This window comes from Caretta caretta, chromosome 18 (genome assembly GCF_965140235.1).
Source record: "Caretta caretta isolate rCarCar2 chromosome 18, rCarCar1.hap1, whole genome shotgun sequence".
NCBI classification, from domain to species: Eukaryota; Metazoa; Chordata; order Testudines; family Cheloniidae; genus Caretta; species Caretta caretta.
The window spans coordinates 21,807,035-21,822,064 of NC_134223.1; the positions used below are offsets into that span (position 1 = coordinate 21,807,035).

Genomic DNA, 15,030 nt, shown 5'->3' on the forward strand with positions numbered 1-15,030 from the left:
GAAGGAAGGAAATTAACGGTAGGCATCAAGGTGAAGAGTCAAATAACTGTGCAGGGATTTGCAGGGAGTAGTGCACCAGTGAGCACGAAATTCGGGACATGGAGTCTGAAATCCCCTCTCTGGTCCCTAGCAGTGATCGCTCCAGGGCAAGGTAGAGGAATCTTTCACTGCTGCTGCTTGTCCTGGACTTGTTCCTGTGAATGAAGAGAGTTTCTGCCTTCTAGGTTGTTGTAATGGCATGAAATAATAATGCCTTCTTTATGGCTGGCATTCAGTCTTCTGGTAGCTCGGGGGCCCAAGGTACATGCCAGTTTCAAGCAAGACAATGGTCTCTTAATCTCAGTGTTTCCCCTGGTAAATCTCCATTCCTGTTCCTGATGGAGATGTCCAGGGCTCGTCAGTCCATCACAGCCTGGCACCTCTCCCCTGTCCTGGCTGGATCAGAGCAGAGTGGCGTTTCTTCGGGGAGGTGTTTGAAATTATCTCAAATTGTAAAAGTCACAGGGAAGAGCAGTTTCAAATACCAGCTCGCTGCAGTTGGGCATGAATCATTAATCATAGTAGGATTGTCAGAAAGTCTGTATTTCCTTCCCTCCAGAATGCCACAATTATCCTCCCAGTCAGTGGTTATCGGGTACATTTTTCCCACTCAATTATTTATACTTGTCATCTTGTTCCACCAATATTGTTTCTTTGCATTAATTTCCATGTGACTGCAGCTCCCAGTAATTAAAGGTAATTGACTTTTTAGCAAATCCCATGAGAATCCCATCTCCTGTCTGTACTCAGAGGTGAACCGTGGCACCCCACATGCCTGTTCATCGTCCTCTTCTTTTTCCAGCACCAAGGTTCTGAGCAGATTGGTCCACATCTACTTTGAGATGCCATTGGAGCCCGGCGGGGTGTTGCCTGAGTAGTTTTCTATTTACACCGCTGACTCCAGGACCGCTCCTGGCCTCTCTCACCATGCACTCCGCCATAAAGAACAGTCTTAGGCAGTCATACTAGGATCATGGCCAGCCCATTGTGGCTGGAGCCCTTTGATGAGTGCAGTCTCACACTGCAATGTAATGTGGGCACAATGAGAGTCTGGTTTAGCTGTCCTGGACACTGATTTAAGAGTCCAAACATTTTAGTTCAGGCACGCGAATAATGGCTTTTCAGCAAACAGCCTCTTGAGTCTGGAGTAGGCACGGGACCATAGCAGCTGGTTCAGTAAGTTCACGGTAGTTGGAGCTGGTAGTGGTTTCTCCTAGTAGTTGCCATGCTGTAGCCTGCAGGATGGCCCTGAAGCAAAGTGACTTTGGGCTACAGGGCCATACCCAAGATTGGGACTTTCCGAAGTGCCTCAGTGATTTTCAGAGGGATTTGTGCTCCTAAACACCGATCGTACTCTTGACAATCTCACCCTAAAGGCTTAACCCCAGGATCATTCAAGGTGAGGTGGGTCCTAGAGGTAACACCTCTGATCTGGGCTAGTGAAGGCATCTGATCAAACAGCCAAGCGGATCACTGAGGGCCTGACTCTAACCTTCCTTACACTGGGGTAAATCCGCAGTAACTCCACTGCAAAGTCAATAGAATTATTCTGGCTGTGCCCCAGCACGACTCGGAGCAGTGGTTGGTGCTGAATCACTTACGTTCCACGGACCAGTGAGTTGGGAAGAGGGTATCTGCGTAACTGGAAGCTGTGGGCGAGCGTCAGCTTGGGGCGGTGAGTGCAGGGATGGGAGCACAGAGGGCGAAAGGGAACCTTGGCTTGGTACATTTTATGCAGTGACTTTCTGTTTCTCTTTACAGGCGCTCTAGCCTGGTCATCACAACCAAAATCTTCTGGGGAGGAAAGTAAGTAACGCTGGCTAATTTCACCCAGCACCGTAATTGTCGTCGTTGTACTGTACGCTGCTAACCTGGGCCCTGTTCTTTTTCAGAGCAGAGACTGAGAGGGGACTGTCCAGAAAACACATCATAGAAGGTGAGAGAGCACGTCTGCTTTAATGCTATATGTGAGCCTGACCCTGCAAGGCACTTGAGCACGTGCTTAACTTTAAGCACATGAGCACTTAACTGAATGGAACTACTCACATGCTTAACCATGTGCTTTGCTGGGTTGAGGCCTATCTGCTGCTCCTGTATAGTAAGGTGGGAGAGCCTGAGGGACCTGGGGTGTTCCCATTCGAGAGAAGGAACAAACACGCTTCGACAGGGCTCCAGCTGAGCCCATCCCTTGGGCTGCTTCAGTGACTGCTTTGCCATGTCCCAGCGGCTGGGACACACCTGCCCACACACACCTGGTGGGTGCGCTGTCCTGCCAAGATGGCGTTAATGGCACTGCAGAGTGCCTTGCAGACGCCAACAACTGACATCATGACCTCCTGGTTTGGAAGAAGGAGCAGGGTGGGGGAGAGGCATGTGCTGGTAGTTATTGTTTATAACAATGAGCTGAATATTCCCTTGAGAGTTGTTATAAGTGTAATTCAAATCGCCTGGCAACTGGCCCCTGTTGAGCAGAGGTTGGATACATTTTAGCGTCACCACTTCTGCAGCTCTTCCCCTGAGATGGTTTTCATTCTGTTCATTACTCCAAGCAGAAATCCAGGGAGTGGCCAGCCTTTGTGAGAGCTGGGGCTGGGGCTGCCCTTCCCAGTGGAGCAGCAGCGAGCCGGGTCTCTCCACGGAGCACGCGGCACAGCTCAGCCCTCTCGCGCAGATGTGGGTCGCGGTGCTCTTAACACTCTGGAACAGCCTCAGCAAAGCTGGGATCCCTGGGCCTCAGGGCACCATCTCACGAGCGTTAGTGCAGCTCTTCGGATCCTGTGTTTGCGAAGTGCTGGGACGTTCTCTTTAGTGCTAACGAAGCGGGGAGCTCAGTAGGGAACTGTACTTGATGGCCTTTTGTCCTTGTTTGCTCATCACCAGGTCTGAAGGCTTCCTTAGAACGGCTGCAGTTAGAGTACGTGGATGTTGTGTTTGCGAACAGACCAGATCCCAACACACCCATGGAAGGTAGGTTCTACTGCCAGTTTCTCCCTGAGAGCCTATTCCTGTTTCGGGTTACTGGTCAGCAGGCAGCTGAGACTGGTGGATTAGCCATGGTCTCGCCATTTGCGTCCAGAAGTAGGGAGCGACTTCTAAAGAGTGTAGCGTTGGGGAGTAGGAGCGCGGGCCGTGGGCCACCAAATCATTTTCAGAATAACCTCTTTCTCTCCCCCAGCAAAGTGTAATAGAGGGGCACCAGTCAAAGGGCTTCTCAGGGGTCGTTCCCCTTGCTCATGTCATGGGGAACTCTTACGCTCGGGCTTTCCGGGCCTGAATGTGCTTCTCTCTGCGTTATCTCCCTTTTTTCAGTCCGTGTTTGCCCAGCATGACAGAGCCCAGGTCCGTGACTGGCGCTCCTAGGTTCTTGGATAATACAATTCATACTCAGGGTTACCATCATTATAATAATTTTCTCAAGCTGCTGTGCTAGCAGTTTGTATCTCCGCAACAGATCTAACTTTTCTCATTTCATGGCCTGTCCCATTTCTGGATTACATACTCGCCCATTCTAAGAAGGAACTGTTAATTCCTTGTTAGTTTAACATCTTATTAGCCAAATCAGGTCTGAATTTTTCATTGCATTTTATTTTTTGATGTTTTGAATGTTTGAATCATGATGTTGGTGACGGGTTTTTAGTTATGGTGCGTTTTCCATTATGTAGCAATTGTTTCATGTGTTAATACGTTCAGCATATGTAAACAAACCAACCAAAAATCTTTTTCAACCTCAATCCCCCTCCATCCCCATGTAAAGGGGCCTTCTCAGGATGCGCTCTGCTTCTGGAACAGGCTGTTTTAATGGTGCTTTGATAGCGGGTTATTCTTCCTCCAGACCCAGACCCTTTTGTCATGCCGTTCATTGTAATATGCCAGCAGTTGTAAACTCTGGTCTCTTTAAATCTTTCTTTTATCACCAGGGGACCCATTTAGTTCTTCCAAGTCAAGAACATTCATCATAGAAGGTACATCGTACCCGCAGTCCGAATATTGACTTCTGTGTCCAAACAGCATTTTATGGGACAGACTCTGTATTTTTATTTACACGACTTCCTTTCCCCCGTGGCAAACTTTTCCATAAAATGCACAAAGGAAAACAAACAAAAAACCCCACTTGCCTTTGAGAACATCTTGCAAGTAAAAAGCAAAATAGTGATTAGTTCTTCTCGTTCTCTTCCCTCGATTCATGTCACTTCATTCTTTTGTTCCTTTCCTTTGTTCAGTGCATGACGTGCCATTTTCTGCTATGCTTGTCTGTATGACAGGAGGTCCCCGCAGTTTGAAATTCTGCATTAAAGCCTAGTTCATTGGTTCATTAAAATAACATGTTTCCTAACATGCTTGTGATCTTGGAGGAGAGCAGTTCAGGGATCAGGGTGAACAAATCAGTAGTCCAGGGGAGAACAAGCAAGTTGTGGTGGTCCTCACCCAGAAGTTTTAAAGTCCACAAGACTCTCCACTTTAAAGCCCATGCTGTGGGTTGAGTGCTGATAAGTTTACATTAGCATCAGAAAATACGGCTGTCTGGTAAGTTGAACGAATTGGCTCCCAAAGTCCGTCTAGTCAGTTACTGAAATAACATGTTATGCTGGTTTTTTCACCCCATTGAATGCGCCTGGTCTTGCATAAGGAATGTGGTTGGATTTTTTTTTTTAATGAGTATGTACTAGGGTTGGGCAAAATTCTGTGTAACTGCGCTCCCTGCGGTGGCAAACTTTGACCAAAGACTACATTAAAATAAGGGGACAGAGTTTTCAGCCCTGTTCAGAGTCGATTCCCACAGGGGGTTGCTACCACTGAGGGGGCATCCCTTAACCAGCACTAGGTTGGGACCAAAAGGCTAATAGTTGGCTGGCTATATATCCATGCCAGTCTAGCTTTTTACAGTCCCAGCTATGAATATGTACAATAGGTACAAAGCATTCGGTCGTCTTATTACTGTTCATTATTGAACTGAACGTCTATTGCCGTCTACTTGTGATACATTTTTAATATGGTTATTCAAGCATTAGTGTCTGGAACTTTGGCATGGAGACTGGAGACTTATTTTCCCATGGGATTTTTTAAATTAAAGGGGCAAGTGGAATAGAGCTAATGACCAAATGTGACCCCAGCTGCATGTAACCTGCTGAGCCTATTCCTGTGACGTAAGAAATGCCCATTTTGCCCAGCTCTGATAGTCATTGCTCTTTCTGCTTATGACGGGCTATTCTTCCTCCTTGTAATGGCTTGTGATCTTGTGCAAGATGTATTACAGACCTGCCAGATTTTATTTCTATGGAAAACTTTCGTTTGCACAAGCCCAGCACTTAGCTAAACTGTAACACTCTGTCAGTGCATGTGATGGACATGTAAAGCCTGGTGTGACTTTTTCTTTTTGCTTCTCTCCTTGGCATGAGTTTATGCCTTGGCTTCAAACTCAGCCTGCATGGTTCAGACTTGGCTGGAGAGCCTGTGAACGGGGACTCCCGACAGTGTTTCTAAAAAAGAAAAGAAAAGGCAGCAACAGAACAGGGCAGCAGCGGTTTGACTGACACCTTAAAATTATGCTGTAACTTCCCGTTTTAACTAGCCAATTGAGTCTCAAACTCTCTGGCACCTCTTTCCTTGGTTTAATTAAGCTAAAAGAAACAAAATTAGGGGGATGGTGGTTTTTGCTAATGCAGTACCATGAATGTGCATAGCGGCTTCGACGGTAAGCTCCATGGGGCAGAGACCTCGTCTTCTCTTTGCCTACATTCAGACAAGAGACCAAGAGGAAGGTTGTAGAGAAGGGAGAACAAGGGTAAAAGAAGATTGGGGTTGTTTGCATTTGTTACTCTGCATCTTGGAGGTCTGTGTGTGTGTGTGTGTGTAAAGTGTTTTCTTTAAATACTGGTGGCAGCTGCAGAGACTGGGTGTAATCCTGGCCCCCCAAAGTTAATGGCAAAATTCCCCTTGACTTCAGTAAGGTCAAGATTTCATCCCCTGTGTCTTGGCATGGGAAGATTCCTCAGCCCTTGCCCCAATGGAGACTCCAGCTACATGGACTGGGTGGCACGAGCAGGGTTTGCCCCAGACAGCTAGAAGGCTGACCCGATGCCTAGCACACTCCCCACAGATCAAGGAGTTTACATGGCCTTTCCAGGAATTGTTTGCTTCTGGTTGCTAATCTGAGTCTCCCTTCATGAAAGTACAAGCTATAGAGCTCTTGACATTTGGACTTTCCTCATCCTCCTGCTTCTGTATGCTCAGAATTTCCTAACGATCCCTTCCTCAGAGCTGAAGCCTTCCACCTTGGGTCTCAGCCCAGAAATGAGGTTTTTGGAGACTGAAAAACGTTCTCTCTGATTTCAGTATTTTAAACCTGTTCAGTGACACTTCCTAAAGCAGCTCTGAGGAAGCGAGAGAAACGTTTAAACCAGCACAGGGCTGACTCTGCGATAAGGGCTAGTTGGATGTTACAAGGAACAGAGAGCTTGCTGCAGAGCACTCTCGGGTGGCAGCTACTAACATAACTTAATGAAGCCACCACCTAATGGAGCTCTGCCCCCTTTGTGACTTTGCAAACGTAATTAGCGTCTTTGGAAGGATTGTGTCTTGTGGTCCAAGGAGAAGTTTGCAATCTGCAGGCTGCAGCCTGTGGGCGTCATGGAGACCAGGCCATGGGAACTGCATGTTCTAACTCGCTGCTGCTTTCTCAAGCCTTTTTTAACACTACCAGATGCTGAGGGCCAGTGTCAGCAACGGGGCACTTGAACCTGTGCTGAACAGCGCGACTCCAAGTCTAATAAAAGACAAAGCATCTTCGCACCCGTTCAGAAACTGACGGTCGAGTTTTTGGTTGTCCCAACTGGAGATACCAGTGCTGATTATCACAGGAGCTGCATAGGGGCAGCCGCCCTGAGCGGCCCCTGCAGCTGTAAGCACTCTGTGCCCTGAAAATCGGCCCTAAATGCCTCAAAGCACCCAAAATCAGTAGCTGTTTAAAACATTTGGGCGAGTGTCAAATGAGGAGCCTCAGGTTTTGCGGTCTCGTTCTCTCTCTTTATGTTCCAGCATGTTTAGCATCGCACTTAGACAAACACATACCATTGTCTGCTTCCCACCTTGAAACAGACAGAAGACAGGGATACATACACTTTTGTCTGAGTGAGTGTGTGTGCGTGTGTGTAATCACATTGATTTATATATTATATCGGGTTTATTTTTTCAGGCCGTCAATGGATTGTTTTTAGAAACACTTGTTTGCAATCTTTCCTTTGTACCGCAACATTTGCAACCAACCTTGCAAGCAATGTATTCTTAGAGCTGCCTTTTCTAGATATCTCCCGCTGGATCCACTACATACATTCAGCACCTTTGGTGGGCCGTCCCTGTATTTGCCAAACATCACAGTGACAACCTTCAAAAAAGAAAAATCTGAACGTTAGCTGTTTTTAGATGCAATATTAACCATGAGGCCAAACTAACTTAATGGGTTCCTACAATCAGCTGCAATATTTGCTTTTCATAAGTCTTTATACAGACAGAATTTGCCCTCTGTTTTTCATAGCTAATGGATGTTTTCTAATGATGAATTTTTCTTATTAGTAATAATCTCTGAAGTTCACAGCAGCTAAACTATCAGGGCAAAGCTGGAGGTGAGGGTTTTTTAACTATCCTTAACATCCAGCAGTTCCAGCTCCTCCTGGATTCCTCAGTCTCTGAAATCTTCTGATTCCAGATGCTCAGGGGTAGAGTTTTTGAGCTCGTCTGTCCCTGCACAGGGAGTTCTGAACGGACCTCGGAGTTGGGTTCATAAATCTCAGTGCAGCAGAGCAATGATGCCCAGAAACAAAATTGGAAGGTGCTAAAGAACTGCACAAACATTGTGCTGTTTCCCTCTCCCTCTCCCAAACTATCCCTACCCACCCACCCACACACACACAGAGTCAAGCCCTGCTCCCCAAAGAAGTTGGTCTCCCAGAAATGTTTCTACTTTTTTTGTTGTGGTTTTTTTAATGTCTCCCCTCCTGTGACAGCTGTTCCATCCTGGTGGATTTGATCTGGTTTTCCTCTGTTTAGATGGAAAACTGAGTCTTCGGGTCTGTTTTTTGTAGGACCTTGAAGATGTTATTTTTTTCCCCCACACATGGGTGCAATATATCCTGTGGCTCCTGTCCATCCCCATCTCACAGGAGAGCGTGAACATCCGTGAGACTGGACATTGTTTTCCACCACTCTGTACTGCATTTCACCTATTTGATTGTGACCTCATTACGTTTCACTGGTCCATTGCAAATGGTTATTTTCTTCTAGGCTAATCCTATTATTCCTCCAAAAAGCAACTAACTAAAAAAAACTCAATTCTTATGGCATCATAATTTACATCCCTCTGTTTCTTCTCACCCTCATTTCAGCACAAGCGGCCATAAAAAGGTCACTTTCCAACCCAATCTCTGGCGATTGTTGGTTTGTTTGTTTATTTTTGCATTCGATTATTCTTTACAGATTTGGACAAGTAATTAATATGGGGAAATGATTTCACGAGCAGTCTCTGTTGTGGGTTGGCTTTTTGGTTTTTGTTCGTTCGTTTTTGTTTTTTAATTTCCTTGTAAAACTCCTGTCTCCAAGTTTGAAGTCTGGAAGTACACTGCTTGCAAGATGTCTGTGCAGTCAAATCCCCCCTTTCCTTTTGGTGTCACAGTCTTTATTTACGGAATAGCTCCAGCTCTGCGTGCCAGGCTGACGTCTCCCTCCTTGCCTTCCCTTCCTTTTTGACAGAGACGGTGAGAGCAATGACCCATGTTATCAACCAGGGAATGGCCATGTACTGGGGAACATCGCGTTGGAGCTCCATGGAGATCATGGTACTGTGTGTGTACACGCCTGGGTGTGGGCACATGCATGCCCGTGCGTTCCCATTGCTGAAATGCAAGGGCCAGAAGACACGCCATAAATAAATGATCTGCATGCTGCTGATGCTAAGCAGAGGCCAAGCAGACTGCCGTCGCCAGAGCAAAGTGCCTCTCTGCAGTGTTTTGGGGAGAAGTGCTCTGTTGATGGTGATTTAATTAGACAGGAGCTGTCAGGAGCCGACTGCTTGCAGACGAATTTTAGCTGTAATTATTTTTAGATCTGATAGGACAGCTCATCAGAGTGTGTCAGGCTCGTGCCAAAGGGGAAAGGGTTCCTTGGCTGGGAAAGGAGGTAGCACAGTAACGGTCAGCGAGAAGGACACCTGAGCGGGAAATCCCTGTCATTGCTGTCACAGGAGCCCCCAGCTCACCTGGTTTCCTCTCCCCCTCTCATTCTCTCTCCTCGCTGGTCTGAGACGCTTCAGTGAGAGATTTCCCCCTCTGGCCCTTCCCAGCTCTGTGTGCTCTGCTGGCTCAATCTGCTCCAACTTTTGGGCAAATTTTAACATGATTTCTAGCTAAATCCTTTGACTTGAGACTCTCCAGCCAGTCGCCTTTTCCTCTCAATGTGCCCGTCTCCCTGGTAACAGACAGAACTTTGTGTCAGCTCCCATGTCTGCAGCTGTCTCCAAGGCAGCATCTCAGGAGCCCTGGGGGCAAATCTGGGCCTTTTCGAGCCCCTTCCAGCTGAATGCTGACAGGTGGTGACGTGGCTACCCTGGCATTAAAGCACTTGTCAGTGCAGAGCCAGCCCCAGAGCGCCGGAATGCTCCACACATACAGACCTCTCGGGCTGAGCCTGGGCACCACATTTGCAGTCAGAGACCCCAGAGGCTGGCTCGTGCCCTTTGAAGTCAAAGATAAAGTCCCACTGGGGCCTGCCAATGGGCAAATCTCCCATAGGACTGAGCCCTCCAGCCTCTGCTTGTTCAGCGAGGCCCTGGGTCCCCATCAGCCGCAGGAACAAATTAGTTCTGTTTCGGCAATAGCCACTCTCTCCATGTCCCTGGGTTACTCCCTTTCACCCGCCAGGCAGGGTCTCCAGACGTCCCAGCCCCAGTGCCGTGGGGACGACCTGGAGCTCTCGCCCTGCTCCAGGAGGAGAGCATGGGGCGGGGCAGCCCTGCCCTATCGGGAATGATGCTGATTTGCATTTGTCTTTGTGCTTGCAGGAAGCGTACTCAGTGGCCCGGCAGTTTAACCTAATCCCGCCGATATGTGAGCAAGCTGAGTACCACATGTTCCAGAGGGAGAAGGTGGAGGTGCAACTCCCTGAGCTCTTTCACAAGATAGGTACAAACCCCCCCCACGCCTTACGTGTTCTCTGAGGCTGGCTGGGGCTCAGCTGGGCACTCTCAGGGAAGGGAGCAGGAGTTGAGAGGCTCGGTCCTGTCATAAAGGGTCTGTCGATATTCAGCTCAGCTGCCCGGAATGCCCAGCCCCTGGCTTTTGTTTCTAGAAAGAATTGCCTTTCCCAATGGAACAATAATCGGGCAACAGACCCCTGGTTTCCATTGAGGAGGGTTGGGGTTGGTCCGGGGGCAGTGCGCACATGGGCCAAGTATAAAAACGGCAATCTAGAGAGGGGCCCAAGCCACACGGCTCCAATCCAGGCCTGAACAAAAACATCCACAAAAAATTCAAAGCTAAACCCTGACTGTTTCAACGTTTCCAACATAAACCGTTCCAACGTTTTGTTTAGAAAAAAGCATTTGTTTTTTAATAATTTCTTTTCTTGTCAAAATGAAAAACTGAAAAGATTTCATTGGGGTTGAACAATCAGTTTCAACCAGATAAAAAGGGAGGACAAAAATTCTGGAAAAACGTCAGAACAATTTGCTGAATTCACCCCAACTTCGCAAATGCTTTTGGTTGCCCCAAAACTGCATCTTTATGGCAAACTAAAAAAACCCAGCGATCTTCTGAGTCCCCAGAGCTGGCCGTGTCCCTTCAGCACGTACAACATGCCACATCGGCACGAGGCCCCGTATCTGTATTCATGGGGCACTTGAGGGGTTGTGGTTTAAAATGTACAAAAATAGTTTTTAAAAAACTGAATAAATGTGCTAAGATATGGGGGAAATAGGCACAGTTTTAGGGAAAATAAATCTCAGCAGCCTTGTCAGACCTGTTTGTCACCCCGAAGCCATGCTTGTTCCCAGCCTCTGCCACAGCAAAGGGGGATCACACTGCATGATCTAGCCCCATCTGAATATCAGAGCTCTGGCCAGGCCGAGCTGCTGCTGAGTTGGTGTCATGGCCCTTTAGCTGGCGTCTCCTCCACGCTGCTAACCCAGTGTGTGATCATGGTGCACATTTCATATTCATGCCAAGTCGGAGCCACTGGCTTTGGTAATTGTTTAACTTCTGAGTGCCCTGGAGTGGCTGTTGCACACCCTAACCTGGCATTATTTGGGCCATGCCAAGTCACTCGGTGTCTTTGCTCTGGCTGAAATCCTTTTACAAGATTGTGTTTATATCATAATCAGAAAAAGCAGCCTGGAATTAGGAGAGAAATTCTAAGTGCTGAGGCCTGATTCCCAAACTCCTGATGTACCCAGACAAACCTTTGTGTGTGCGCATGAGAGACCAAGAGAGAGAGAGACGCACGTTACCTCTGAAGAGTATAAAAAAGCCAGAGAGCACAGGACAGAGGAGGCATCTTCCTCTTAGAAGCCAAAGCTGGGTCATTTACAGACTTGACAACTCTTCTCTAGAGTTTCACTCTTTGCTGTACTTGGAGGCTTCCCAGCTGCCTGGCCAAGCCTGTGCTGTGCATTCCTGGCCTACGGCCCATTTGTAAAGTAGGATGAGGTCTGGCCTGTCGAGCCCTTTACACAAAGACGGGCTTCCTGGGTACAGACAAATGTCTCCCCTGTTCAAACTGCTTCATTAAATAAACCAAAGAAAGGAGACCGTAGTTACTGTATCCATGGAAACGTGTGTGTTGTCCTAGCAGGGAAGGGCTTTAATGACATATGATATTTATAGGCTGGGAAGGATTCGATTTTTATCAGTAAATGTTGATTTACACACACACACACACACACACACACACACACACACACACACACACACACACACACACACACACACACACACACACACACACACACACACACACACACACACACACACACACACACACACACACACACACACACACACACACACACACAGTGGAAAAATATTTCCATCAATAACAATCAAAATGAACAGCTGGGGAAAGTGGTGCCCGAGAACCTGGGAGTTTGGTTGAAGGACCGTCCCTTGGTTCGTTTCGGCGTGCACTGTCAGCAGTTTGTGTGTTAAGAATTATATAGCTCCGTTTTTTGACTCTCAATGGCTACTGTCTGATGTCCCCCACACCATTTCAAAGGAATGGATATGATTGATAAAAATCTAAAAAAAAAAGCACTTAACAAATAAACATCAGTCACTTGAGCAGTGACGCTAACGACCAGTTTAGTAGATTTTTTTGGAAAATGGCTCCAGATTTAAAGTTAATCGCAAGCTGGAGCGTTCTGCTGGCTCGGGGACCACGGGTTCGACACCTGGCAGGGCCGAGCACACAAAAAAATGCTCTCGCAGGTATTCGCCATGTACAATAGTGCACAAATAGTCAACAGCTCTTCTTCTGTGCTTTTAAATAACTACTTGTGCCATTAGCCCAGAAATCCTGCCTAGGGTTAGACTCTAAAACATTTCCCCAACCTCGTTTTAAAAAAGACTATCTCCCACTTGTCCAAGCATTTCCTCTCTAGCAGGGGCCCCCTCCTTTTTCCTCCCATGCTGCGTCCTGCTCCCAAATCACATCCTCCCAGCAGCACTGACAGCCGCACCCCTGTTTTCTCTACCCTGTGTTCTGAGCTTGCTCACTTTTAGGGGCAGGATTTTGGAGCAGGGCTCATACAGCTAGCAGCTGCCCCCAGACCAACACTGCACGAAGGAAAATGTCTGGTTCTCTAACGGTACTTACCAAAAGATGCTAAAAATAGGAACAAAACTGGCAGATAGCCGTGTGTGCAATTGATCCCTCCTCCACCCCCACCCCACCCCGGCTGTCAGCGGGAACCTGTAGTGCCCTCAGTAAATGTTCTCTCTCTTCTCAGGGGTTGGCGCCATGACCTGGTCCCCGCTGGCCTGTGGAATTGTTTCTGGAAAATATGATGGTGGAATCCCCCCTTACTCCAGAGCATCGTTGAAGGTGAGGAAGAGGTGCAGCATGATTTGTGGGTTGGTGCGAGGGATGCTGGGTGGAATGGTGTCTCTTTATCACCCCTTGCATTTGAGATTTTATCCTGCAGCCAGTATGGGGGGGTTCCTGTTGCCTCCCAGTACTTGGTCTCCTTGCTTGAGGCCAGTTTGGTTTCAGGATCATATGAGGGGAGCTGAGGGAGTTGATTCTGGGGGGCTGCACTACCCCACTTGGAAGGACAGGCACTGTAGGCAAAACGCATCATTCCCCCCTTGTTCCAATGAATTCTGCACCTGCATTAAGTAATATGGTGTCGGAGGGGATCTACCTTTAATCAGCCGCCTGCTGCAAAGGTGTGTTTAATTTTACTGCAGTGTCACAACTGAGACCCCTCACGCGTTCTGGTCCTTGTGCTAAGCATTCCTGTGTGAGGGTCACCCCGTTACCGAGATCTCTGGCTAGAACGCCGCTTCGCTTCATGTTCCTTGTGCGGGTTTGGGGGATTCTGTACAGAATCCTTGATATCTTTGCATTATAGCCCCAAAGATTTATGGGAAGTCCCTTGACGTATGCCGGAGTGATAGAACACACACACAATAAACCACATTTCCATTGGATTGTTCCCTCTGCGTCTGTGACACTAAGTTCAAGTGGAAGAACCCCCTGCGCTGGCCTCTGGACCTACAATGAGCACATTGCCAGCTCCCTTTGACTCCCAGAAGCACCTTTCCATTGCTTTCAGTGGGAGCTGACCTGGGTCCCAAGCGAGTGCTGGCATCAGCCTGTCTGCGTCCCCAGCCAGTGACGCCCCGTCTCTAGAAGCAGACTGGGGAGGAGGCAGATGCTAAGGACTCTTTCCCCTCTCCCTCAATGTGCCTCTCTTTTCAAAGGGATACCAATGGCTAAAAGACAAGATCCTGAGTGAAGAGGGAAGGAGACAGCAGGCAAAGCTGAAGGAGCTGCAAGCCATTGCAGAGCGCCTAGGATGCACCTTGCCACAGCTCGCGATCGGTAAGCAGCTTGCAAGACGCAGAGCAAGAGAGATCGTCCTCCCCCAGCCTTTGTCACTGGAATGCAGCAGCGGGGCACTGGATAAGAATAGCCTCGTTCCCTGGCAGTGATACCGAATTCCAGACCATCCGACCCAGCTCCTTGCTTCTCTTGCGCCTGCTCGCATGAAAAGCTGCTCTGAGGAGACCAGAATTTCGTTTCCTCTATTCACTGCCCACGGTTGCCCCGAGACAGGTGGAGTCTGTCAGAGCGGGAAATACCAGCCTCCATGGCCAGAGAAAGCCTAACCGAGGTGCCCTCCCTGCCTGGGCACATCTCCCCCACCAAGCCCGCCTCTCCTGGCCGTATAAACATGCTGTGGGTTGTATGTGCACAGCACCTTGCATCGAGTTCTTCCACGCGCTGGACGCTCCGGCCAGTTGTGGCCGGAGAATGAAGAGCTGCTTCTGCAGCTCTGCACGGCATTTTTTATTAAAGTAAAGAATGACGTGTGTGCGCTGCAGTGAACCCCCTGTCCTTAGCTCCCCTAACCCTTTCTGTCACTCCAGCCTGGTGTCTGAGGAACGAAGGAGTCAGCTCCGTTTTGCTCGGCGCTTCCAATGCAGACCAGTTAATGGAGAATATCGGCGCGATACAGGTCAGTTCCCACATATAGCCTGGCAAATTTCCCTTGCTTAAAAATGTAGGCATGATCTTCGGCTTGCTCAGAGTTTGAGAGTAACTAACTCCTCATAGAGTTTATATCGTTAAAAAGAAATTAACCATATTGCAACAGTTGTAATAGATCAGTGCAAGGTGGGATGTGCCTTGCAGCTGCACTTGTTTTGCAGGTATTAACGAGGGCTACTACATGGGGCTCATTTAGTAAGAGGGGGCTTTAAGACTTTGACTTGGTGTCATGGCTCA

At 48.1% G+C, this 15,030-nt stretch overlaps 1 protein-coding gene across 9 annotated transcripts in view; it reads left to right on the forward strand.

Moving 5' to 3' along the window:
* The window catches only part of KCNAB2 (potassium voltage-gated channel subfamily A regulatory beta subunit 2), a 107,483-nt gene that overhangs the window by 87,562 nt on the left and 4,891 nt on the right, over positions 1-15,030 (forward strand). For all 9 annotated transcript variants that reach the window (XM_075121189.1, XM_075121188.1, XM_075121187.1 and 6 more), the window contains 8 exons: positions 1,801-1,845; positions 1,932-1,975; positions 2,920-3,006; positions 8,782-8,867; positions 10,088-10,208; positions 13,028-13,122; positions 14,004-14,124; positions 14,673-14,761. In XM_075121189.1, coding sequence (XP_074977290.1) covers positions 1,801-1,845; positions 1,932-1,975; positions 2,920-3,006; positions 8,782-8,867; positions 10,088-10,208; positions 13,028-13,122; positions 14,004-14,124; positions 14,673-14,761 — 688 coding nt within the window. The remainder of the gene's footprint in view (positions 1-1,800; positions 1,846-1,931; positions 1,976-2,919; positions 3,007-8,781; positions 8,868-10,087; positions 10,209-13,027; positions 13,123-14,003; positions 14,125-14,672; positions 14,762-15,030) is intronic.